The sequence below is a fragment of the Macaca nemestrina genome, chromosome 5 (genome assembly GCF_043159975.1).
Source record: "Macaca nemestrina isolate mMacNem1 chromosome 5, mMacNem.hap1, whole genome shotgun sequence".
Taxonomy (NCBI): domain Eukaryota; kingdom Metazoa; phylum Chordata; class Mammalia; order Primates; family Cercopithecidae; genus Macaca; species Macaca nemestrina.
In genome coordinates, this window is record NC_092129.1 from 180,863,028 (window position 1) to 180,887,671 (window position 24,644).

General features: G+C 46.7%; 1 protein-coding gene across 4 annotated transcripts in view; it reads left to right on the forward strand.

Annotated features, from left to right (window-relative positions):
• The window catches only part of LOC105487323 (solute carrier family 22 member 23), a 189,751-nt gene that overhangs the window by 61,289 nt on the left and 103,818 nt on the right, over window positions 1-24,644 (forward strand). The window contains exon 4 of one of the 4 annotated variants that reach the window (XM_071097706.1): window positions 12,529-12,741. The exons of the other annotated variants lie outside the window; for them this stretch is intronic. Within the exon in view, the coding sequence (XP_070953807.1) occupies window positions 12,529-12,668 (140 nt within the window). The 3' untranslated portion in view covers window positions 12,669-12,741. Of the gene's footprint in view, window positions 1-12,528; window positions 12,742-24,644 lie in introns of those variants that run through there. 4 annotated transcript variants of the gene reach the window in all.

Consider the following 24,644-nt stretch of genomic DNA (forward strand, 5'->3'; position numbering starts at 1 on the left):
CATAGGCACAGGATGGGGGCGTGGCAGGCCAGGGTGGTCTTGGGCAGGAAATACCTGTCCTCATCTAGGTCCGTGGGGGTGGAGCCCTAGCCTGGGGACCATGCCCTCCTCTACCCAGCTCTTCCCTTCCCAGCACTTCCCTTCGGTATCACTAAGAGGTGGAGGAAACGGAACTCCTCGGGTCCCGAGTCCACCTGGCTCCAGTGCCCTGTTTATACTGCTGTGTTGTTCCCAACAGCCCCCTCTTTCTTTGACTTAAAATATGTTATTAGAGTATTATTTAAATGTGTACAATCATCTTGTAAGGAATTTGCATGAGTTCTCTAACTTCCAAATAACTATAAAACCAAAATATTAACAACAGACAGTTTCAAAACCTGTGTAATATACTTTCAATCCAGGAGTTCGTGTGATGGACGTCAGTCTTCTCCTGAAACACAATTATCCATTGACTCATGTTGGGTTGAATAGCAGAAAGATGTAGCTTCAGATTCACATTAATATTTAATCTATTTTGGCATTTTGACTTGAGTAATTCCAGAGTACGCGTTGCCTTTTTGCATAATTTTGCCATCTGAGATGGCAATGATTTTAAGGCTTTGCTGATGTGGAATACTCAAGCTTTATGTATTTCACCCCGGCCTGCTCCATGAGCAAGCCTCAGTCATTCGCTGTAATGGGGTGTCACTTGATGGCAGCGCTACTCTGTCTCCTGAAGATAGAGTTAGATTTGTGGCATTACCTTAATAATTAAATATGCATGTAGTCCATTTCTGGCTGTCGTTGAGACTGGAAGCATTCATTATTGCCTGTTACTCTTCTTGCTAATGAAGCTGATCTTTACAAGATGGATGGGCAGAGTCCTTGTGGTCCCCCGCCTGACGCTTAGGCTCAGTAGGGTTGGCCGTACACGTGTGAGATCTTGATTCTGCTACTACTTTATTCATACCTATTAGACTTGCATTTGTGCAGCCAATCATGGTGACATGTGGCCTTTGGTGAGTGTAAATCCAGATGAAAATGTGGGCTCCAAAATCTTATTGTAGGTTCGCACTGGGCTACAGGCATCCCATCCAGATGATCAAGAATACCCTTGTATTAATATAAGACTAAGATTTTCACTGACATGAGAGCATACGATTTTAAAACTTCTATAGACTGCCAAGAACACACCCAGAGAGGGCTGCAATCTTTGCACCCACTTCCAGAGCCGGCATCCCGGAGCCCAGCCCCACCTTGGTGACCCATCTCCCTGCCTCATACCTGCCCGCCTTGGTGCCTGCTTTTCATCACTGGGTTGATGGTGTGGTTTAGACCTGCCCCCTGCCCATGACTCCATGGTCCAGCTGCCTCTGTGACTCGCTGGCCGCTTTCTCCAGCATCTGAGGATGAAGTCCCTTCCCCAAGTCTTAGCCCCTGTTACCAGGGAGCCCGGCCAGACAGGATGTGACTCTCCCCAGGGGACATGGGATTATCATGGGGGCGCTGTGCAAAGGTAGACCAGAGCAGGGAAGGCCTCAGAGGGACATGGAGACCTCAAGGGGTCTGTTCTTTACCCTGTGGACCGTGGAGAGACACTGCCAGCTTTTTGAGGTACAAAGTGATGTGCTTTGCTTTGGAGGAGATCATTTTGTTTGGGGGAGATCATTCAGGGGATCACACCCTTCCGATTCTAGGACCTGCCATGAAACGGTTATAGTTTGTTGAGTTTCACAAATTCAACCTGATAATTTCCTCTTTGATGCAATAGGCATCCCTGGAAAAAGTTAACTGGAGAGCTAATCATTCAAATCTATATTTCCCATAAATGAAATTTACCAAAATCCTTCCTCTTCTTGACAGTTTTGCCACTGAAAAGATGGTCTTTGGAATCATCGCTCAGTTTTCTTGTGTTTCACCAGGGCTTCTTGAGTCCCGTGAGTCTAGAGTCCACCAACCACATATAAGAATTACTGTGTGAACTTTCTTGTGTGCCCGGAGTTGTTGGGGGAGTATCTGGTGACTCTGTGATACACGGATCTTGTTCTTTGCAGGGATTTAATTGAATTACAGAATGCACCACCCAGAGAGTGCAAGCTGCAGTCCTGGGATATTACAGCGCCCGGTCCCCCTTTTCCTTTGTAATTGTTACCCTAAAACACAGTGGTGGTCTCTGACCCGTTCTGGGTTGGATCTTATTTTCCGTTTCTTTAGTGGGGTCACTGCCGGATCTTATTTCATGTTCTCTGCAGGAGGTCATTGCTCTTCTGCTGTTTTTCCAAGCTCTTCTTTTTGGCATTTTTCCTTTTCACCTTGTGACAGTGGAAGCGAATGTTTGCACAGTTGGCTTTTCCGTTCGTGATGCCTGTGTGGAGTGCAGGGAGAGGAGAGAAGGGCACAGGGAGAAGCCACACCATCTCCAGGGCCTGAGAGGCCGTTGCCTCGTTCCTGTCCTCTTTTCAGAGGGCTGAGGAGGTAACTCTGAATGAAGGAACGATGGAAAACCTGAGAATAATTACCTCCTGAGAAGCTATGCAGACCTCTGCCCTCTTCAAACATTGAAAGTTATTATAAACAGTTTGTAAACATGAACCCGAAGAATTTGGACACAGGCATGGAACAATGGTTGTCGCATGTCTAAGTTATAAAAGGAAAATCACGCCGGGCGCAGTGGCTCATGCCTGTAATCCCAGCACTTTGGGAGGCCAAGGCGGGCAGATCACGAGGTCAGGAGATCGAAACTATCCTGGCTAACACAGTGAAACCCCGTCTCTACTAAAAATACAAAAAATGAGCTGGGCGTGGTGGCGGCACCTGTAGTTCCAGCTACTCGGGAGGCTGAGGCAGGAGAATGGCGTGAACCTGGGAGGTGGAGCTTGCAGTGAGCCGAGGTTGCGCCACCGCACTCCAGCCTGGGTAACAGAGTGAGACTCTGTCTCAATAAAAAAAAAAAAAAAAAAAAAGGAAAATCAAGTAGGAAACATGCTTTTCTTCTGCCATCGTCCCGCTCACATCATCCTACGAGGCAAACCAAGCATAATAAACAGTTTTAAAGAGGAACTTAGAGGAGGAGAGTTTAGGTCAGAGCCGCCTAAGAGAACCTGCAGCACCAAGGGACATTTTCTCTACCTGCACTGCCCAATAGTCCAGCACTAGGCATGTGTGCTATTGAGTGCTTGAGATGTGGCGGGAGTGACTAAGTGACCGATTTGTCATTTAAAACCATTTTAATTAACGTTAAGTAACCACATATGGCTTGTGGCTGTTATATTGGACAGGCTCAGTTCAGGCAGCAAGTAGAATTAGAGACAGCAGTGTCATTTCTCCCTTTCACAGCAACACTTCTCCAAACACGAGCCCCAAGCATTGTCTCTGGGGCCTTGCTTCCCATCCTTGCCTCAGTCCACTCAGGCTTCCATCATCCCCGCTGCTCAGGTGGAATTCCCTTGATAAGATAACCCACAGCCTCCAGGCTGCCACAGGATTGGTCATTTTCTCTTTTGCTTATCTGAACTTCTCAGCAGTGTCTGACCCAGCTTGACCACACCCTCTTCTTTGCTTTCATGACACCACACCCACTTGGTTTTTCCCTTCCTTTGGCCTCCCTCCAAAGGTTGGATCTGGGACTCCTGACATTTCTCCATCTACACCCTCTGCATGTCTGCTCTGCTAGAAACATGGCACCAATTCACCTCTCCATAGGCCAGAGACTTCCAGGTGTATATCACCAACTCTGACCTCCCTGCTGACTTCCAAAATCGTATGCCCTACTGCCTGTGGATGTTCTACTTGGATGTCCAGTAGGCATTTCAGGTTGTGTGGCCAAAACAGAACCCTCCTTCCTTCCATATCCTCAGGGCCATCCTTCCCTAGAACCATTATCTATGCAGTTGCTCAAGCCAAAAATGGGTAAGAGTCACCCTTTCTTGTCTGTCTCTCCCTCGATCAGCAAATCCTCTCAGTTCTTCCTCCACATTCCATTCTGAGTCCCTCAGTTTCTCTCTGTCTCCACTGCCACCCCTTGAGGCAAAGCCTTTTCATTTCATGCCTGGAAAACTAAGCAGAATGGCTTTCTAACTGATCTTCCTGCTTCCTGCTCAGACCTCTACAGCTCATTCTTCACTTACAACTAGGGTGATATTCATACAGCCTGAATCAGAGCTTATACTCTCCTGCATCGAACTGTCTATATAGTTAGCAATAGTTTCACTTCTGAAAGCACTTAGAACCAGAACAGGGATTTAAACAAAGTGAAGTTGATTTCTATCATCAATACAGTCAGTCCTGGGCTGCTGTGGCAGTCCCATGACACTGGGAGCCCAGGCCCCTTCTGCTGTCCTAATCCAGCCAGCAGAGTAGTGGAAAAGAGGAAGAAGGAACACTCCTTCCCCTTCAGGTCACTGCTCAGAAGTCATGGGTACCGCTTCTCACATCCCATTGGCCAGATCTATCCACACCCAATTGCAAGGGTGGCTGGAGAACGTGGTATTGTTTGGTGCAGCTATGAGCCTGTGGGAAGAAGGGGAGAAGGGTCTTGGACAATGACTGGTGGTCTTTGCCACACCCTCTAACAGCTTCCATCGTGCATTCCAAACTTCTCACTGCAGCCCATGCTGTCCTGCATGGTTTGGCCCTCCTGATCTTGCACTGTGTCCAGCCAGATGGATCTTTCAGCTCCCGCTTGCTCCTTAGTTCCTTTGTACTCACCTTTCCCTCTGCCTGAAATGCTCCCCTCCAGACCTCTGCAGGCCTGGCCAGGTCTTGTCATTATGATCTCTGTTCAGTTGATGGCTGTGAAACTTTCTCAGGCTAGCTAGTCTAATCAGTACCCAAACAATTTCTTTAGACTCATCCAGCCTTTTTTAAAGCATCTACCACTACCTTAAAATACCTTCGTTTATTTGTGTATTTGCATCTCCGCATACCACTCATCCACTCTAGAGGAAACACCTTGAAAGCAGGGTCCTTATTGTTCTTGTTCTCCACTCCATCTCCAGTGCTTGGATTTGCAGCTGGCACAGAATGGGTATCTAAATACCAGTTTGATGAATGAATGAATTCATGGAACATGATGAAAAACTGTGCCGCAGTATCGCAGCAGAAGAGATATACATATGTGATTCTAAATGGTTAAAGCTGGGAGGGATAGACTTTTTAGTCCAATTCCCATATATTGGAGATGTATCATAAGTGTTTTTAATAGTAGAGGGAATTTGCTGAGATTTCTCACAAAGCCTCATGACCCAGAAGGATTTGGCATGGATGCCAGAACAGTTGGTGGGATTCAAAACCTATTGCTCAACCACATCCTACAGGTGTTGATTAATGAATTGATATCAATCAGAATAAAGTCTCCATGAGTTGGGGGGGACATTTGTGTGCAAATCACATCTTCATGAGCCCTCAAGGGGAATGGTGAATAATGGATGATAACCTAGAATCACTCTCTTCCTTTTCCTTTTACCGTTACTGGTCGATTCCCCGAGTCATTGCTGTTATTGTCATTGTAGCTCCGTGAGAGAAGGGACAGGGCCGATCTTGTATACTCTCATCAGGGGCATTTTGGTAAGTTTGAGAAATTTTTCATCACTCTAATATTAGAGTCAGGATATGATTTCTCTTCATTCCATTCAGGCAGTTGACCAAATTCATGGAAAAAGAGGCGCCAACATCAACAGTAAGTGTCCTGGTTCCCTCAGATCTCTGGGTGGGACTTCGAGGCAGAACTCCAGCTTCCGCATTGGAAGCTAGTGGTTTAGCAGACAGGCAGCATATTATTTAAGCCTGTGGGACCTGAAACTGATGTTTAGAATATAAATGTTTAGTGATGATGTTTAGTACACTCCATAGCCCCACTCAGGGTCCACTGATACGTACCAAGCTCAGAGATGCCGAATGGCAGCCAGCTTTTGGTGCATGGAACTGATTGATAGTGAAATAGAACCAAAGTGGCCCCAGTGTGTACATCTCTGCATTAGGTTATTCTTAGATAACATTTAAACCTGCAAGTGAACCCTAAGTGTACTGCAGAACGCTAGGCCCCGCTGGGAGCACTAGGGTTCACTCCAGCTGTGTGGATTTCTTCTCGTGAGAGACCCTGTGGACTAAGGTCATGGTAGATGTGAACAGAATTCTTAGCCTTCTTATGTTAGGTTGGCACTTGGACTTAATTGGACTTTGGGGAGGGAGAAGAGAGGGAGCGGGGCAGAGAAGAGGGATGCAGGATCTACTTCGATCTCTCTGCGTTCTGACAGAGGGGCATCTTTTAAAATCTGATTGAGTAGTACTCTGTGATTGAGGCCAATTACCTGAGATGGCTGAGTGTTTGTAAAATTTCCAGGCAGTCCTGCTTTCTTTCTTCAGTGCCTTTTCCTCCTCGGTGTCATTGGATGTGAAGTTTAATGTGGGCCCGGAGGTTATGGAGAGAGCCTCATTCCTTTTCCTGACTGTGGCCCACCGCTGGTTGCTGTTCCGGATGAACCCACGGACAGATGGTGGCAACTGGCCCAGTGAGGCTGTGCCGGGAGAACTCTGTTCATTTCATCCCAAACCAGGCCTTTTTTGAAATGCAAAGTGATGATGTCACTTCTGTATTTTAGCCCATCCTTTGACTGGCTGAGTATTATTTTTGGAGGATGGGCACATCAGCTTTGCGAAGTTAGCCAAAAGACAGCAATGAGAGCGAATCTTTGAAACTGGTTCCAGCACGGCCGTTCTCCACTAACAGGTGTGGTGCTGTGCCGCGGATTTCCAGCAGCCGGCAGCAGGCTGAAATACACATACCAGCTCCCTTTCCTCTTATACCTGCTTTGCAAGGGCGATTCTGATCCTTCGGTACGTCAGGAAGGAAAACTTCATCCCTGTACTTTCTCCTGCACAGGCTCTAGGCCATCTCCATGAGTGACTCCACCACCCTGAGGAGTTTAGAGCGTCATGGAGTGGGAGGAGGGGTGACTGTAGTGAGCCTGAAAAGGTGGTGAGGCAGGGCAGTGAGAGAGCAGGAGACAGAAAGGATGCCAAGCACTCTGGAGACATTGACTCTGTTCCTCACCCCACCTCCCTGCTGAGAGAGGCCTTCCCTGACTGCCTCGTCAGCGCTCACCAGCTTGTTTCTCTGGTCAGTCTCCTACTCTAATTTTCTGCATAGACTTCAATTTCAATTATGGTAGAAAACACACCCCATAACATTTACCATCTTAACCATTTTTAAGTGTACATTTCAGTAAAGTTAAGCGTATTCACGTTGTGCTTCCGTCATGCCATTCAGCCCCAGAACTTTGGTGGTGTTGCTTTTTTTTTTTTTTTTTTTTTTTTGTTTGAGGTGGAGTTTTGCTGTCGTTGCCCAGGCTGGAGTGCAGCGGCGCAGTCTCAGCTCAGTGCAACCTCCACCTCCCGGGTTGCGGTGATCCTCCTGCCTCAGACTCCTGAGTAGCTGGGATCACAGGCATGCTCCACCACACCTGGTTAATTTTTATATTTTTTGTAGAGACGGGGTTTCGCCATGTTGGCCAGGTTGATCTCAAACTCCTGACCTCAGGTGATCTGTGCACCTTGCCCTCCCAAAGTGCTGGGATTACAGGAGTGAGCCACCGTGCCCAGCCACCCCAGAACTTTTTCATTTGCAGAACTGAAACTCTGGTCTGCAAAATATACTAACTCCCCATTCCCCCTCCCCACAGCCCCTGGGAACCCCCTTTCTGCTTTCCGTCTCTGAATTTGACAATGCTCGGTACCTCATAAGTGGCATCAGATGATATTTGTCCTGTTGTGACTGATTTACTTCAGTTAGCATTTTGTCTTCAAGGTTCATCACACTGCAGCACATGACAAGATTTTCTTCCTTTTCAAGGCTGCATCATGTTCCACTGTATCCATATATCTGTATAGATGGATCACATTTTGCTTATCCATTCATCCGTTGATGGACACTTGAGTTGCTTCCGTGTTTTGCTGTTGTGAATAACGCTGCTATGAACTTGGTTGTTCAAATACCTTTCTGAGTCCCTTCTTTCATTTGTTTTAGGTATATGCCCAGAAGTGGGATGGCTGGGTCATATGGTGATTGTATTTTTATATTTTTGAGGAACTGTCACAGTTTTCCACAGTGGGCGGCTGTTCCATCTTACATTCCCGCCAACAGGCCGCAAGGGTTTCAGTTTCTCCACATCCTCGCCAAGACTTGTCATTTTCTTTTCTGTTTTTGTTTGATGGTAGCATTGTGACCTGCATACATTTTCCACTCTGATGTTTTTGTTTATGGCATTTTGTTTCTGTTTATTGCATTGTGTTGCATTTCTGCCCTCCCCCATGAGGATGTATGTGAGCTCCGTGACACCAGCACTTTCACCTGACCTGTGGATTCTCACGTTCCAAAGCACTGGATACATTTGTTGGATGAGTCTCCTTTGTTCTTTGTGGAATGAACCCCCTTCTGTGTTTCTGTGGTGGGCTTGCCCTCTCCCTACCTCTAGGTAGCGAGCTATTTTGATTTTACAAAGTCAAGGGCTGTACCAGTGATTTGGGTGCTTGGTCGTAGACTGCATCCGGTTTTAATTTGATTTTAGGATAACTGGTGGGAAACATTGCATTTGCCAGAGGTGCCTTGTTGGGCTTCTCCTTCAGGCAGCAAGAATTCCACCCAAAGGAGGTGCTGTGGCACAGACTGTCGTGGACTGTGGACTGCCAGAACATCCCACCTGTGGCCTGCCTTCTCCTTTCCTGCCGCTCTGCCCTCAGAGAACTTGATCAGAGAAGCCCACGACTCTTGGGTTTCGTTAACTCTTTGAATGAAATATAAATATACTTACTTTTTCATCATAGTTTAAAAACATTTTAAAGTCATTTTGGACTTATAGAGCAGTGACAAAGGCAGTACAGTTAAAATAGTTTTAGACTTATAGAGGAGTGGCAAAGGCAGTACAGAGATTTCTGTAAGCCCTTCACTCACCCACCTTCCGCTAATGTGAACTCACATCACCACGCTACAGTCCCCAGAGCTGAGAAACGGACTAACTAAACGACGGACTTTCCTTGAATCTCATCAGTGTTTTCTCTACGTTCCTTTTTCTGTTCCAGAAAACTCTATTAAATGTAGTTGTGTCTCCACAGTCACCTTTGATCTGTGACAGCTCCTTGGGTCTGTCTTTTGTGACTGTAACACTGTGATGAGGACAGTGTTGTAAAGGGTTTGTATTTTACAGAATGCCCCTCAGTGTGGGTCTGTCTGATACTTTCTCTTGATCAGACTCGGGGGAAGAGCACCACCCTGCTCGTGGCAGGGTATCGAGGCAGGGGTTGTGATGTCAGCGTGTGTCGTCACTGGTCACGCTAACCTTCCTCAGTTGAGACGGGGTCTGCCAGGCTTCTCCTATGCAAAATTACTTGTTTTCCCTCTCTCCACTTAGTTTGTTAGGAGTAAGTCACTTACTTTATTTCTTCATCAAAGGGACTCACAGCTATGAAGGGCAGAGGATTCACATGGCTAGGTACACTGCTGTTTACCTCCTCACTCCTGAAAAAGCTGTCTCTTCTAAATGTGTGTCTTTTTTTTAAAGGTTACTAGGATTTTTCTGAGAAACAAAGGTAAAAAGCTGGGTGAGGTTGGAGGAGAAGAGTTGTGTGTGGTTGTTGTTGATTTCAAAGGCTGGAGTGGTGGTCTGAGTGATGAACCAGAGAAAGGCCTGCTGCACCCAGGGGTGCCTGCCCTGCCCTGGGTGCCGGCCCCGTGGAAGCAGGCCCTTGTTCCCCGTGTTGCCGCCAGGTCCATGTGTCTGCATCAGAGTCTGCAGACTCTCCAGATGTCCTTCCAGTGGTGCCCTGGGGGGCAGACCCAGTCCCACTGCCGCGTCCACCCCTCCCAGGCTGGGTGACCCTGGGGCAGGTCCCCAGCAGTCCTGGATTCACTTTCTTCATGTGTAGAGCAAGAGGGTTGGCCCTGGAAGGTTGTTCTGAGCTCTCGGGCTGTCCCCGGCCACGCTTGGCACGGCTACTGAGGACCAAGCGGCCTCCGAGCCCAGCGGTGCCAGCCTCCTCTGTGTCTGGAAGAACAAGGCCGCCTCAGAACCCGGAGCCTCCTGGTGGCTGCTTTATTCAGACCCTCCCCCGCTTTCCAGAGAAGCCAACTTCTTGAGAGGAAAGAGAAGCACCAACTCCTGGTGCCACATCCAGGGACCCCGGGGCTGGTTGCGCGTGTGGCGTACGCAGAGCAGGTGCGCTCTCCCTTCTTCTTCGCTCTCCAGCCTGAGGCTTGTCTGCCTTCCGGCTTGGGCCACCGCCACCCTCAGCAGCCTTGTCTGCCTCCCGTTCCTACCTCCCCTACCTTGAGTTTAGAAACCCCTAACTGTGCGTTGTTGGGGCACACTGGCTTCTCTCTGTGATGTTCCCAGCTAATGTCAGCCCAGTTCATTAATAAATCCGCTTTACCAGATAATGAGACACCCAGGAGAGGTGTGGAAAGGTGTGAGTTCTTCAAGCCGACTGAAGTCCCCTCATCAGTGACCACAGGAATGGGCGTGAATGGGGAATTCGAGAGCCGTGTCATTTAGAGTGATATGTGTCGCATCTGGCAGCGTCCTGCTCAAATGCGGGGCTGGGGCATTTGTTGCAGTATCTTGGCAGCCTAATAGGCTATTCTATGGATGTTCTTTATGGAAAAGAACTGTGAAAAAAAATGAGATGACCAAATTTCCCTTTGCAGCATTCCAGCTCTAATACATCTCTCTGTCCTGGCAACAGAGTGCTCTCTGAGGAATGTTGTTTGTTTTGAGAACAGGGAGTTTTTGTTTTTCATATGGGCCAGTTGCAGGCACATGTGTTTGTGGGCAGCCCTGGTCAGGCATGGCTGGCACTGAGTACAGGCTGTGACTTCAGAGGACTTCCCCAAGGAGCCCAGACTTGTAAGGGAACTCAGACAATTAGCTCCAACAGTAGGGGACAAAGCTAATTTTTAGTAAACTTGTCAGTTGTGTGATTCAGCTAAGGTGCCTGTGTTTTCCAACTTTCTGTTTGATCCTGGTAAAATACACATACCATAAAATTTACCATCTTAACTTTTTTTTTTTTTTTTTTTTGGAGACAGAGTTTTGCTCTGTCACCCAGACTAGAGTGCAGTGGCACCGTCTCGGCACACTGCAACCTCTGCCTCCCAGGCTCAAGCACTTCTTGTGCCTCAGACTCCCAAGTAGTTGGAACTATAGCCACGGGCCACCATACCTGGCTAATTTTTTTTTTTTTTGTATTTTTAGTAGAGACAGGGTTTCGCCATGTTGGCCAGGCTGGTCTGAAACTCCTGGCCTCAAGTGATCCACCCACCTTGGCCTCCCAAAGTGTTGGGATTACAGGTATGAGCCACCGTGCCCAGCCCATCTTAACCATTTTTAAGTCTGTGGTTCCGTGGCATTAAGTTCACTCACCCCGTAGGGCACCCATCACCATCATCCATCTCCAGAACTCTTTTCATCTTCCCAAACTGAAAGCGCACCCATTTAACAACAAACTCCCCTTCTCCCTCCTCTCCCCAGCCCTTGGCAACCCCCATTCTCCTTTCTGCCTCTGTGGATTTCACTACTCTAGTGCCTCATATAAATGGAGGCACTCATACAGCATTTGTTTTCCTGTGACTGGCTTATTCCACCGAGCATAATGTCCTCCATGTTCACCCAAGTTGTTGCAGCAGATCTGAGAATCCCCTTCCTTTTGAAGGCTGAATCGTATTCCATTGTATGGATAGGCCATATTTTGTTTACCCATTCGCACTTACATTGCTTCCACATTCTCGCTATTGTGAATAATGCTGCTGTGAACATGTGTGTACAAATGTGTTTTTGAGTTCCTGCTTTCCGTTCTTAAAGGACTACACCCAGAAGTAGAAATGTTGGATCATATGATTTGGGGGACTTTTAATATCACTGTATTCTTTGGAGGCTATCTGTGAGGTTCTGGCTTAACTTACCATAAGCATAAATGAATAAAAGTCTTTATTGGCCTTTTTGAAAATAGAAATAACAAGAAGCAAAAAGAATGTGGTAATTATTTGGTAATTAAGGTTCAAGTTCAAACTAGGTAGTGTGATGATGAGACCAAAAGGCAGCTCTGTTCCGTGTTTTATTTTGTTTGTATCATTATCTAACTCCGTGTTTATTCTTGCCACCAGGAAAGTGTGTTTTTTAAGTGATTTTCCCACTGATATATTTTAGAAGTATTTATAAAGTGTTTACAGCATTCGTAATTTTTACTTATCTATACTTTTAAAGGATTAAGAAACATTCTTAGAAATGCTTATTTAAAATGAGTCTGAGATTAAAAACTATTTTTATAAAGTGGACATATGATAGGAGATTCTTTAATTTGGAAAAGGAGCAACCACTTTGCAAAGATTCACTGTGAGATGCATTTACAATTGCAGCCCTACAGGTGCACGAATATTTAATGTACAAAAAGTCGATTTACACAAAAATGTTTTCTCCTGCTTATAGTAGTCTATAAGCATCTACTATGATAATGAAGAACCTCATGCGATTTTGGCCTTGGCACCGTCTTGTTTTTCTCAAGTAATAGGGGTGCACATCGTTACTGCAGACATCCAGAAACTGGCACCAGTCTCAACCCAGCAGAAACCTGAGGGACTTTACGATACCAGAGGAAGCTGTTGTTGCCGCAGCCAGAAGAATCTTGTAAAAAGGCAGCTCTGATCTTGTGACTTTACTCCACACCATAAATCTTTCAAAGGCTCTCATTGCTTTTAGAATAAAGGCTTCCTGTGGATGGTCAGGTGCATAGTAGGGCCCCAGGGGGCCCTCTCAGCCCCGTCACCCGCCCCCATCTCACTTGTTCTGCCTGTTTTGCTGACCTGGTATCAGTTCCTTGAAAACCTTGCAATCTGTGTCATCACTGGACTTTAGCCAGAACACTGTCCTGTGACTTTTTCTCAGGGTGAAGTTTGCTCATAAAGTCCTCAGATGAGGTTGGTGCCACTTCTTCTAGGGATTTTCTTCTGACGCCTCACATCAGAGTCAGCGGCCCCTCCTCCGTGTGGCTGTAGCACTCTCCACTGTCCTAGTCACAGAATCATAGTGCCCATCACACTGACTCTGTGTTCAAAATGGTTTGGTTTTATTTAACCATGGACCAGGTATAAAAATACTAATAAGATATATATTAGCTATAAAGGATTCTACACCGTGCACGTTCATGTACTCAATACCCAGCTTTGGTGCCTTTCAGGCACCCTGGGTGTCCCTCCCCAGTCCCACACTCAAAGGAAAACCAGCCAAAATTTCGTGTTATTTGTGCCCTTGCTTTTCTTTATAATTTTACCTCATCTGTTAGTATGCATAAACAGTACATCATTTCGTTTTGCATTTTTAATAAGTCAAATCATATTACGTGTGTTCCTCCATACGTTATCTTTCACTCAGCATTATTTCTGAGATACCGCCTGTGTTGATCTTTATAGCTTTATCATTCATTTCTTTGCTGTCTGAATATGCTGCTATCATTTGGGCTGTCATTGCTTTTATACATCTCTGTATTCCTTCTCTTTTCCTTACACCCTCATCTTCACCCCAACACACACTTTCAGTCTCCAAAAGGGTAGAGTTTATCTTGCTCGTTGCTATGTCTTAGGACCTGGCATAAGAAAATGTTTGTTAAATGAAGTGCATACCCTTTGGTCTGAGAGTCTGCCTGTAAACAATGAGTGAGTTTACCATTCCATGGCAGCAATGACCTTCTTTGGCAAGAGCTCTTTCCTCCCCACACCTTGCCTGGCTATAATACTAGGCTAGGGCTCAGCAAACTTTTTCTGTAATGTCCCAGATGGCAAATATTTTCAGCTTTGCAGGCCATATGTTTTTTGCCACAGCTACTTACTCCTGCCACTGTGACATAAAGCAGCCATAGATGATGTGTAAACAAATGGGTGTTACAATAAAGCTTTATTTACAAAAGCAGGCAGTGGGCCAAATTTGTCCCACAGGCTGTAGTTTGCCAACCTCTGCTCTAGATGACTCACCTGGTTGGAAGCAAGGACAACATTGCTACTAGTTCAGAGATGGGAAACTTTGATCACAGAGTCCAGGGGGACTCACCCAGTCTATTAATAGTACAGGCAAGGATAAAGCTGAGCTTGTGGTACCTCATAAGGCCATGAGGCAAAATAAAAGTCAAGGGAGAAAGGTAGCAATTTTCAGACGAGGGCGTAAGTGCATCTTAAGAGTCAGTATGTTATGCATTGTAGACTACATTACAAAGCCACAACTAAAAATACTACCATAAGATTTGAATTTTAGGCTGGGACAGAGTTTAGGTATTCATGTCACTGTCTTTCATTGGACGCTTTCTTCCCTGATTCATCTCCAGCATCTGAGGCTTGAGCCCGGCTGGCTATGCATACTGAGGACTAAATTGGTGGCTCAACCCTGTCACTGTGTCAAGCATGCAGAATAGATTCTCATAGAGAAAATATTGACGTATCTTTGTTGAACTGAGAGAGCAGGGCAGCATCCTTGAAGAGCTCTAAGTACAAGTGGAGGGTCCACCTTCACTGAGTTATTCCCCTTATGTTAAAGCAGACTCCCTTGTCATCGTGACATCAGTGTAAGCGAGGTGGAACATTGCAGGGAAAGAGCATGGGCCTGGGGCAGACAGATGGGAATCTGGGTCACTCATAGTCTTCTCATTCTTTAAGCAGGGTGCATGCCTGTCTCACAAAATCGTTGTGAGGGATGTATCTTGCTCATGGTGGCAGCAAACGAGTCTGAAAGGAGCATGGCTGAGGGAGACCAAGAGGATGCCGATAAGAGAAGGAACTAGGGACTTTACTGTGCACTACCAGGCATTGTTCTAGCTCTTTTCTCCTCATTCCATTCTCACCATAAGCCTGTAAGAAATAAACTCCACTACTGTCCCCCTCACACAGATGGTAAATGGAGCAGAGAGAAGGCAGGGCACTGGGCCAGGCTTGCTTGGCTAGAAGGCGGTAGAGCTGGGATTGGGAGCACAGCGTGTCTGGCTGGAGAGTCCCCACGCTTCTCCGCAACATGGCTTATCATAGTGGCAATGCTCATATTTTAAGCCTGGCTGTTGTTAATTTTTATTGAGGACTGGTCCTGAAGCTCCTCACCACTGAGGCTACTCAGTCAGCCCCATTCTGCTGTCCTATAGTTAGTTGATCCTGCCCAACCTTTGGCAGAATAGACAAAAGGTGTCCTAGGGAAAGGTTCCTGAAAAAGATCGGAGTATAAAGTTGAAGACGGCTGAGCCCCCACCGTGCTACAGGTGCTGTGATTAGTGGGCAGGTAGACCTCACTAAGGCAGGGTTCTCTTCGTCACCTCCCCACAGAGAGGCCCCAGTAGGCTGGGGAGATGTGGTGTCCCCATACCTGGCAGAGATAGCCACGGTAAGGGACTTCAGTTAGTCGTTTTGATGGTTCTTGGGCTCTGATGAAGGAGACACAGAAAGTGGCCTAGAGACATCCGCCATTCCCCTAAGGACACAAAGCACCCAGGACGTGGTGTCAGTGCCTTCACATACGATGCGTCTCTGAAGCAGTTTCGAAATGTTGAAGAGATTTTAAAATGCCCATGAGGTTGGGCAGATCTGTGCGACTGATCCTGACCAACGAGCTGTGAGTGGAAGTGACCTGTCACTTCTGGGCTGGAGCATTCAGTTACCTGTGAGAGACCTGCTAGGTCTCCTGGACACCGGCCAGCAGCATTCACAATGGTGGCCGCTCCTTCAGCCTGCACCCCCACGTGACAATGACAAGCAGAGACCCACCAGCCCTCAGTAGGCATGTAGTGTGAACAACAAAGAAGCTGTTGACATTTTCAGCCTCTGAGATTTTAAAAAGTTGTTTGTTACTTCAGTGCAACACAGCTTGTGGCTGATCCACAAACTCACTGCAGTTTTCCCCTGTCCTTGCTAATAGCTTGATTTTTTAAAAAATAAACTTGATGTGAGTTCGTAATAGCATGAAAGGATGTTAGGGTTGACTTTGGGTGTATGGAGTTTTATAGAGAGCAAATAGGAAGTTCCGAAATAGAGTCGGGTTTCACAGGACTTTGTACATATTGATTCACATCTGTCGGAGAGGCGAGCTTCATGATAGTGTCAATAAATGTTTGATTCATTGGTCAGGCCATTGTTAGGCCACTCAGATGTATGGAAATCCTATTAGCTGATGCATCCAAATTAGTTATTCCCTGGAATATTCTTCTTACCAATTCCTTATTTATTGTGGTTTGAAATAGTTCAGCCTTATACTAGCATCTTACCCAACTATGTCAAGATAGGTTAGTGGAGGTGTTATAATTAAGGCTATCATTCCTATTTACCCAAACTGATTCATTTCAGTTTGAAGCTTTCATCTAAATGTTTCTAAAGGCTTCTCACCTTGTTGAGTTTGGGTAAGCCACTCATCCCTATGCAGTCAGTGTTGTTCAGATATCAAGCGCTACTCTGGCTTAGAATTCATATTCTATTATTTATGTCTTTAACAGAGTGGGATTTCTCTACCCTTCACCCTCTAGCCCCCTCATCCCTCTTTATTTTCTCACATTTCCTCTCTTTATCTCTTCCACAGGCATGTGTACACATGTACACACGCACACACACACACACACACACACACGCACCCACATTCCTTTCTCTCCCAAGATTTAAACTGATCCTGTTCTAAGATCCCTGATACTGGGCAAATGTGTGCACAATATTTATCATCCCTAATGAACAAAACCGCAGGAACCCTTTGAAGCCCCTGCTGGGAGCTGAGGGCAGCTTGTTGAGTAGTTGTCAGGTAACCTGAGCCCGCCCCAGCTGCTTGACTTCTGTTTGAATTGTGTACGTTTCTGCTTAAGCACATGCTGCAAAGGTTTAGGTTTTCAACTTGTGTTCAAGGTGATACGAAGCGAGGGTAGACTTGGTGGAGAATTTTAGTATTGGTGGAAAGGAAAAACGGGCAGCATTTCAGTCCCTAAAAGGTCTGTTTGCCTTTCTCCTTCACTTAAGCTAAACTCTCCAAAACCACACGGAGAATGCTGTCTATCCTCCTCTCTGCCAAGCCTTGCACACCTCCCAAATCCCCTGGCTAAGCCCTGCAAGTGTCAAGCCTGGAATTTGCTGCGTGGTGTTTGATAGTTCTATGACAGTGTTCCGTAGCAGGAGATACACATCTCATTCTGGACAATGAGAAGCACACTCCAAACCTTATCCGGGAGCATTACGTGGTTTTTTGAGGTCATAGATAGTCATTAAAAACGTAGACCATTCCCTCAAAGAACTTCCAATCCAGCAGGTTTTTAAACTACTTTTGCCAAGAGGAAAGAGCATATTTATTGGGGTAAAGCCAAAGTCCCATTGGTGGAGGAGAAGGACATTTTAGAATTGCTGCTGTGGTCTAGACTTAACATCAGAGACTAGAACTTGTCTCAGAGACAGGCCGGGCATGGGAGAGAATCTCCAGAGAGCTCATTAAGGGCACCAGAATTACACTGTGGAGAAAACAGAGCAAAAAGGGGCAGGCTGGCAGGGAGGCCCAAACAACTCTCCCATAAAGACAGGTTTTGCCTGACCTGCAACTTAGAGCCCAGACCACGATTCAGCTCCTCCTTCATGTTAAAACCTGACACTGAGGCTGGGCAGTGGCTCATGCCTGTAATCCCAGCACTTTGGGAGGCTGAGGCAGGTGGATCACCTGAGGTCAGGAGTTCAAGACCAGCCTGTCCAACATGGTGAAACCCCATCTCTACTGAAAATACAAAAAATTAGCTGGGCGTGATGGTGTGCACCTGTAATCCCAGCTACTCAGGAGGCTAAGGCAAGAGAATCACTTGAACCCTGGAGGCGGAGGTTGCAGTGAGCTGAGATCATGCCATTGCACTCCAGCCTGGACAACAAGAGCGAAACTCCGTCTCAAAAAAAAAAAAAAAGAAAAAAAAAATCTGACACAGAGAGAGGTTCAGAGATGTGTCTAAGGCTGGACAGATGGTATCTGAGCCAGAGTGAGAACTCAGACCTCCAGTCTAATGCCCTTCAAATAGTGAAAGCTAGTCACAGTCGACAGATAAGAACCACACAAAATAGGAAAGGAAGTGATGGCGTTTCAAGGGAAACAGGCACCTGTTGCCTCGGTAGCAAAAGCAGCAACAGTCGCTTTGTAAAAAGTTTTAAAAATACCCCCCAAGTCTTTCAGGAGTAAGTGCTGCTACACGGGCCGAGGTCTGCGGGTGCTTCCACCCTTGTATTCCTAGGAGGGCCGTCTCAGTTCTCACCACCCATGCCGATGGACTTTGGGCCATGCTGACTTCTGGCCTCTCAGTGCGCCCACCTGACAAACACGGGCCCAGCTGGGAGGGAGAAGGACCAAAGGCTCCCAGGTCAGCTGAGCCAAACATACAAAGTGTCTGGAGCCATTGGTGATATTAAATGTTAAACGCGGGCGTGTAGGAATCAGTCATGAGTGCCCTAGGTGTTCTTAGGTATGTGGCGTCGTGATGGTTTCCGGGTAAACAGATTTCATAACAACTGTCGCCCTGCCCGGCAGACACCTCGGGACTCCTGGGTGTCCTGTTCCCTGGAGGAATTGCTCTCAGGAGCTGTGAAACAGAAACATCCTCAGGCTGGCAGAACTGCTGATGCCTCAGATGCTCTGTTGTTCTTGTGGTGGCTTCTGGGCTATGGAAGGGGCACGATCCCCTCGGCAGCGGCTGTTCTCTAGAGGAGCTGAGACTCCCTGTATGAGATGTAAGTACTCCCCTGCCAGGGCCACTGTGCTAGTGTCATTCCATCTGGGGATACTGTCAGTAGTCTCCTCACTCGTTTCCCCGCCTACAGCCTCTGCCTGGCCCAGTGCTGCTCTCGACTGCTCATTGTCTTTCTATAGCACAGCCTGAGTCATGGATCTGCAGCCTGGACGCATTCAGTGCAAGACTTGGAGGGGCACAGTTTACTCATCAGGTCCTGTGGATGCAGCTGCATGGGAGGGGAATGGCATTAAAGCCATAATGGTGCTTTCTGCCTTCACGCTGCCCACAGACTGGAGAGAGCACACACGTGGCACCCAGTCACTGCACCGTTCAGGCACAGCAGGCTGGCCTGCCCAGCCAGAGGGTCCAGGAGACCTGGCGGAGGTCTGACAGTCGGTGGTCTCTCTTAGCATTCATCCCACTGCTTTCCGTCCGGTGTTCCCTCTGTTGACTCTCTCCGCTCCATCATTCCATCAGTAATCAGCAGCAATGCCCTTCTTTGGCAAGAGCCCTCTCCTCCCCACACCTTCCCTGGCTACAATACTAGACTAGGGCTCAGCAAACTTTTTCTGTAATGTCCCAGATGGTAAATATTTTAGGCTTTGCAGGCCATATGTTTTTTGTCACAACTACTTAATCCTGTCACCATAGCATAAAGCAGCCACAGATGATATGTAAACAAATAGGTATTACAATAAAGCTTTATTTACAAAAACAGGCAGTGGGCCAAATTTGTCCTACAGGCTATAGTTTGCCAACCTCTGCTCTAGATGACTCACCTGGTTGGAAGGAAGGACAGTATTGCTGCTGGATCAGAGATGGAGCTCTTCACCCAGCCCTGTTCCCAACACCTTTGTGTGGACCCTTTCCTCCATCTGAAATACCCTTCTTCCCCCATCTGCCATTTGCATGGCCACATTCTGTCTGTTTCTCAGGGACCAACTCAGAAGGCCCTTTTTCTTGAAAGACCCTCTTCCCATCTCTCCCACCCTCCCAGCCAGGAGGCCAGCCTGACTCCCCAAACGCCTGCAGGACCTTCTTCACTTTTGCCTTTCTTACGGGATGCCTTCTCACTCCAGCTAGTCTGTAAGATAAACATCTGTCCTGTCCATTTTTGTCCAAATGACCTAATACAGTGAACTGTGCCTAAATACACTGAATGATACGTAATCGGCACTTAAAATGTTTGTAAAATAAGGGAATGATGTAAGGATTGATGCAGGGTGGCTGAAAGTCTTTGGAAATTTAGGAGAAGGGAAAGAAAAGCATGAACTTTGAAAGACAGGAAAGTCTCCCTATGGAAGGAGGGACTCCAGAGGGAAGTATTTAGTTGGGCAAAAGGACAAGAAGGCACATTCTGGGGTGAAAGAGGCACAGAACTACCGAAATGGGAGCTACAGGATGTTGGTGGGGGTAGGCAGAGGGGGAGGTGTGAGGTGATGGGGCAGTAGGGACTATAACCGAGCTCGGAAAGGTCACCTTCAGAGGAGGACAGTGGGAAGGTTTGCTTTGCCCCGTGATACAGAATCGGCTTCCTTTGGCTGAGGCACAGCAATGGGCAGATGCGTTGCTCAGATCAGACGGTGAAATGAAGAAGGAGGAGGAGGCAGCTGGGTGTCCAGTCTTCTGTCTGGTTTCCCGCTAATGGATAGAGCTCTGCAATGACTGCACAATAAACCTTTTATTCTGAAGCCAGCATTGGTATTTACTGATATGCTTTTACTGGCACAGTGGTTTAATAAAATCTGCAGGATCTTTATTGCCTCAAAGGCAATGTGTTTTTCCAAAGAAACGTATATGGCCATAAAATATTCAAAAATGAAATATGGAAGAGGCTTCCTAATGCCTTCTAGAAATAGAATGGAAATACACATGGCACCGGATGAATTTATTTCTACTATTAAAATTCCTGATTTACCAACTACTTGAAAGGTAACTTCAAGTAAGCAGAATAGGCATGTGTTTTCCTCTGAGGGGAATATTTTAATAAGAACAGAGACAGTTGATAGATAGACATTTGTATCTGGATCTCTTCTTTCTGCCCCATTAAACCAGAAATTGGTCTTTGCCAGTAGTGACCATGTGTATGTGTCCACAGCAAGATGATTAACTGGAAGGGGGCCAATTGCGGAAGTGCTTATCCTGTCGTGTTTAATACCCACCTTATATATTCCACACAGATATACACATTAGAGGCTTTAAATCCCCTCCCTGGAGAGAGAGACTATACATGAAGCAGTAAATTACATCTGCTGAAAATAGGTTGAGCAGTTTCTCCCCAGAACTCATATCCCTGCCTACAGTGATGGTCTCAGCACTAGCCCACTGGCCCACATTATTCTGGCAATAAAGCTCAGTGTAGTGCACCACTAGCATAGAGAGCAAACGGTTTAGTTGGATGCATAACTGTGCTGAATATATTGAAAAGCAATTAGCTTCCTGAGGGTCAGTAGCTGATATTCCATTTCAAAACACAGAATGTCGTCAGATATAATCATGAGAATTCTTCAGACTCCACAGCAGTTTATAAGCAATATTTTGACAGGAGGTGGTTTGTTTTGAATCTGGGAGTACTGAAAATGTTAAATGATGAACAGAGGTGAATAAACCAACTATCAACTGGTTCATTTTTTTCATAGGCTTGTTTGTAATTTATTTCTGCTAATTTTTTTCTTCCTGTAGCTTATTGTCATTTAAAGGCCTCACTTCTTATAACTATTGAGATGACTGTTTTCCTTTATGCATAATTTTGTGTGAAATAAAGAACGTGTTTGGAGTTTCTTCCAAGACCTCCTTACTCCCATCATCAGCACCATTATTCATTCAGTTTTCTGCATTTACTCTTCAAAGACCCCTGCCACTCTTAATTAGCTACCGGAGTCCATCAGTTTCCTCTTTAGAAATGGTTCTTAAAAACCACAGCCACCACTCAAGCTCTAACCTAAATGTATTAGAATCCTAAAAGGGTAAAGTGGGAAAGAACGTCAGAGATGGTTCTCTGAGGTCTTACTTGGACAGATCTAGCACTGAAACTGCCTCCAGTTTTGGGCTTGGCCTGTCCCCAGGGCTGGCTGTGCCGCGTGACATTGTGCTGAGATTCCTGCAGCAGCTTGTCAGCTCCTTGCTCTGCTTCAGGGCTTCGGCCCAGCTAAGTCATCCCTCTCTTCTGCCCCCAGATTCATCTTCCCAAATCCTCACTTCCATTATGGTCACTTTCTTTCTCACTGGCTGCCAATTACTTGCAAACTTTTTAGCTTTTTTGCTGAAGGGTCATCATAGTTTCAGCCCGCCCAGTTTCTCCAAAATGCCCTTTATTCCAGCCAGCCTTCTTTGGCTCCTCGACTTACCGCTGTCATCGCTGGCTCCAGCACTTCGCTCATGTTCTTCCCGTCATGTAGATTGCTTGTTTTCCCTTCTGACTCTCCAGGATTTACCTTTGGGATCCATCCTCCATGTGCTTCCTTCTGCCTATCATCACAGGCCTCCCAGTCCCCAGCTGGCGTCCAACCGCTTACCATGTGCATGGTGCCAGGGAGGGGACCCAAAGATGCACCAGGTGTGAGCCTGGACACACAGCTGAGAGCCCAACATGGACATTCAGACTTGCACACAAATCATTCTGGTGCTGGAGAGGATGTCATAAATGCTATTTTAAAAAAAGAAAAAGATGCAGTAAAGTTGGGCCTATGTTTATGCTAGTGCAGACCTCTCTCTATGTCCAGAGAAAGGCAGTATGATATAATGGTTGAGGAGTGAGATTTTGAAACCAGAGAATATGTTGCTGAACTAGCTTTGTGACCTTGGGCAGATACTTAACCTTTTTGTGTTTAGCTTCCTCATCTATAAAGATGGAGATAACAAAAGTACCTGCCTCCCAAAGTTGCCATGAGGATTACTGGAGTTAATGTCAAAGTGCTTAGGATAGTGCCTGGCACGTAGTAGGCACCAGATAAATGTCCACTGGTAACTGTTACTGCCATCATCATCATCTCCATTGCTGCCTCCTTTACTGGACTGTAAGTTTCTGAAGGGCAGCGATCACAGTGTCACTGTCCCCGGAGCATGTAATGGCTGCCTGGTCAACACTGAATAGAACAATAGATAACCTGTTGTTGCTGCTGCTTCCTCCTCTTCCTCCTCCTCCTCCTCCTCCTCCTCCTCCACCTCCTCCTCCTTCTCTTCCTCTTCCTCCTCCTTCTCCTCTTCTTTCTTTTTCTTCTTCTTCTCTTTTTCTTCCCAGCTTCTTCTTCTTTTGATTTAGGATGGGTATAGTCAGAGCCCTCCACCTCTCTCCCAGGCCTTCCTATGCCTCACAAAGCACTACTCCAGAAGAACAGTATTCTGAAATGAATTGGCTGAGGATGGCTGTGTCAGGGGTCCCCAAGACCACCCCCGGGTTGGCTGAATAACTGGGAACCACAGCACTCAGCATATAGTTGTACGTGTAGCTATGATTTATTACAGCAAAAGGACACAGAGCAAAATCAGCAAAGGGGAAAAGCAGATGGGGCAAAGTCCAGAAGAAACCAGACACAAGCTTCTAAGAGCCCTCTCCCAGTGGAGTCACACAGGATGTGCTGACTTCCCCCGCATGGGACAGCACATGTCCAGGATTGTCTACTGGGGAATCGCGCTAGAGACTTAGTGCCCAGGGAGTTTTGTGGGACTGGTCACACAGGCACAGGCTGCCTGGTGCATGCCAAAATCCCAGACTCCCAGAAGGAAAACAGGTGCTTGGCATAATCCACATTGTTTGTGAGACATCTTAGGGAAGATCTGTTAGGAGACGGTAGGAACCCTTCCGGAATCCAACTTCCCAGATGCCAGTTGAGAGCCAGCCTCGCAAGCAGGCCTTCCTAAGGAGAACAGCCTCAGAACTGCTGGGTTAATTCTTTCCTGCATGATAACATAGGCTGAAGGCACAGACTGGGCAACCTTTTGGCTAATTGGAGTTTTACAGGAAGAATCCTGACGCTCACTTAGCATATTTTAAGTATTTAATAAATGTTTGGTGATGAAATATAATGAAGAGAGAGATTTGAGATCGACATTGTGAAATAAAAACAAGTCAGAATTTGGAAGAGAATGTTAGCCTAGATTGTCCCATGACTTGCACACCCTAAGGCTCCATACCTAACGCCCAGGCTATGCTCCCACTCCCTAAGATGCTCATGGTCTCACCTGCTGCCCACAGCTGAGCTAGGAGGCTGCAGTCTGTGCTGAGGGCCCTGTATGTGAGACACGGGGGGAGCCACAGTTTCCTCAGGCCACGAGGCAGTACACAACCGAGCTCCAGGGTGGTCTCTGGCCCCTGAACTCCACAACCCACATGTGTTCCTTCCACACAAGACAGTAAAGCTTAAGTGTAAGAAAGATCTCCCTGAGCTTCTCCTCGTGCCCTGCTCTGTCCACGTTATGTGCTATCAGCGTCCACTCCCATTCTCCCTTCCCAGCACAGCCATCAGGAGGAACCTGCAGGCTTAGACCTTCCTGTGTCTTGCTACTTTTATTCCGTATTTTTGAGTCCCCGTTATCTGTTACTGCATTCATACCCCACGTTGAAACACCAGAGGGATGAGATTGACTGGCCCGGTGGTGTTCACCCTGTTTCAGACTTCCTTGCCCTTCCCTTGCATATTCAGAGTCCCAAGTGGTCCAGCCTCCTCACAGGAGTCTGTGCCCTTGAGGCAGAGCTCAGATCCTGGACTAGGTTACCCAGGTTCACGGCCTCGGCACAGATGCTTCCTAACTGTTTAAGCATGGGCTAGGAACTGTTCCTCAGTTTCCTCAACTGTACATTAGGGATGATGAGAGTACCTACCTCCTGGGATGGTTGTGGGATTAAAGAAGATACCATATTGTATTGATTCTAAGATGCATCCTCCAAAACACACATACTCTTGAGCATTTGTGAATCGGGA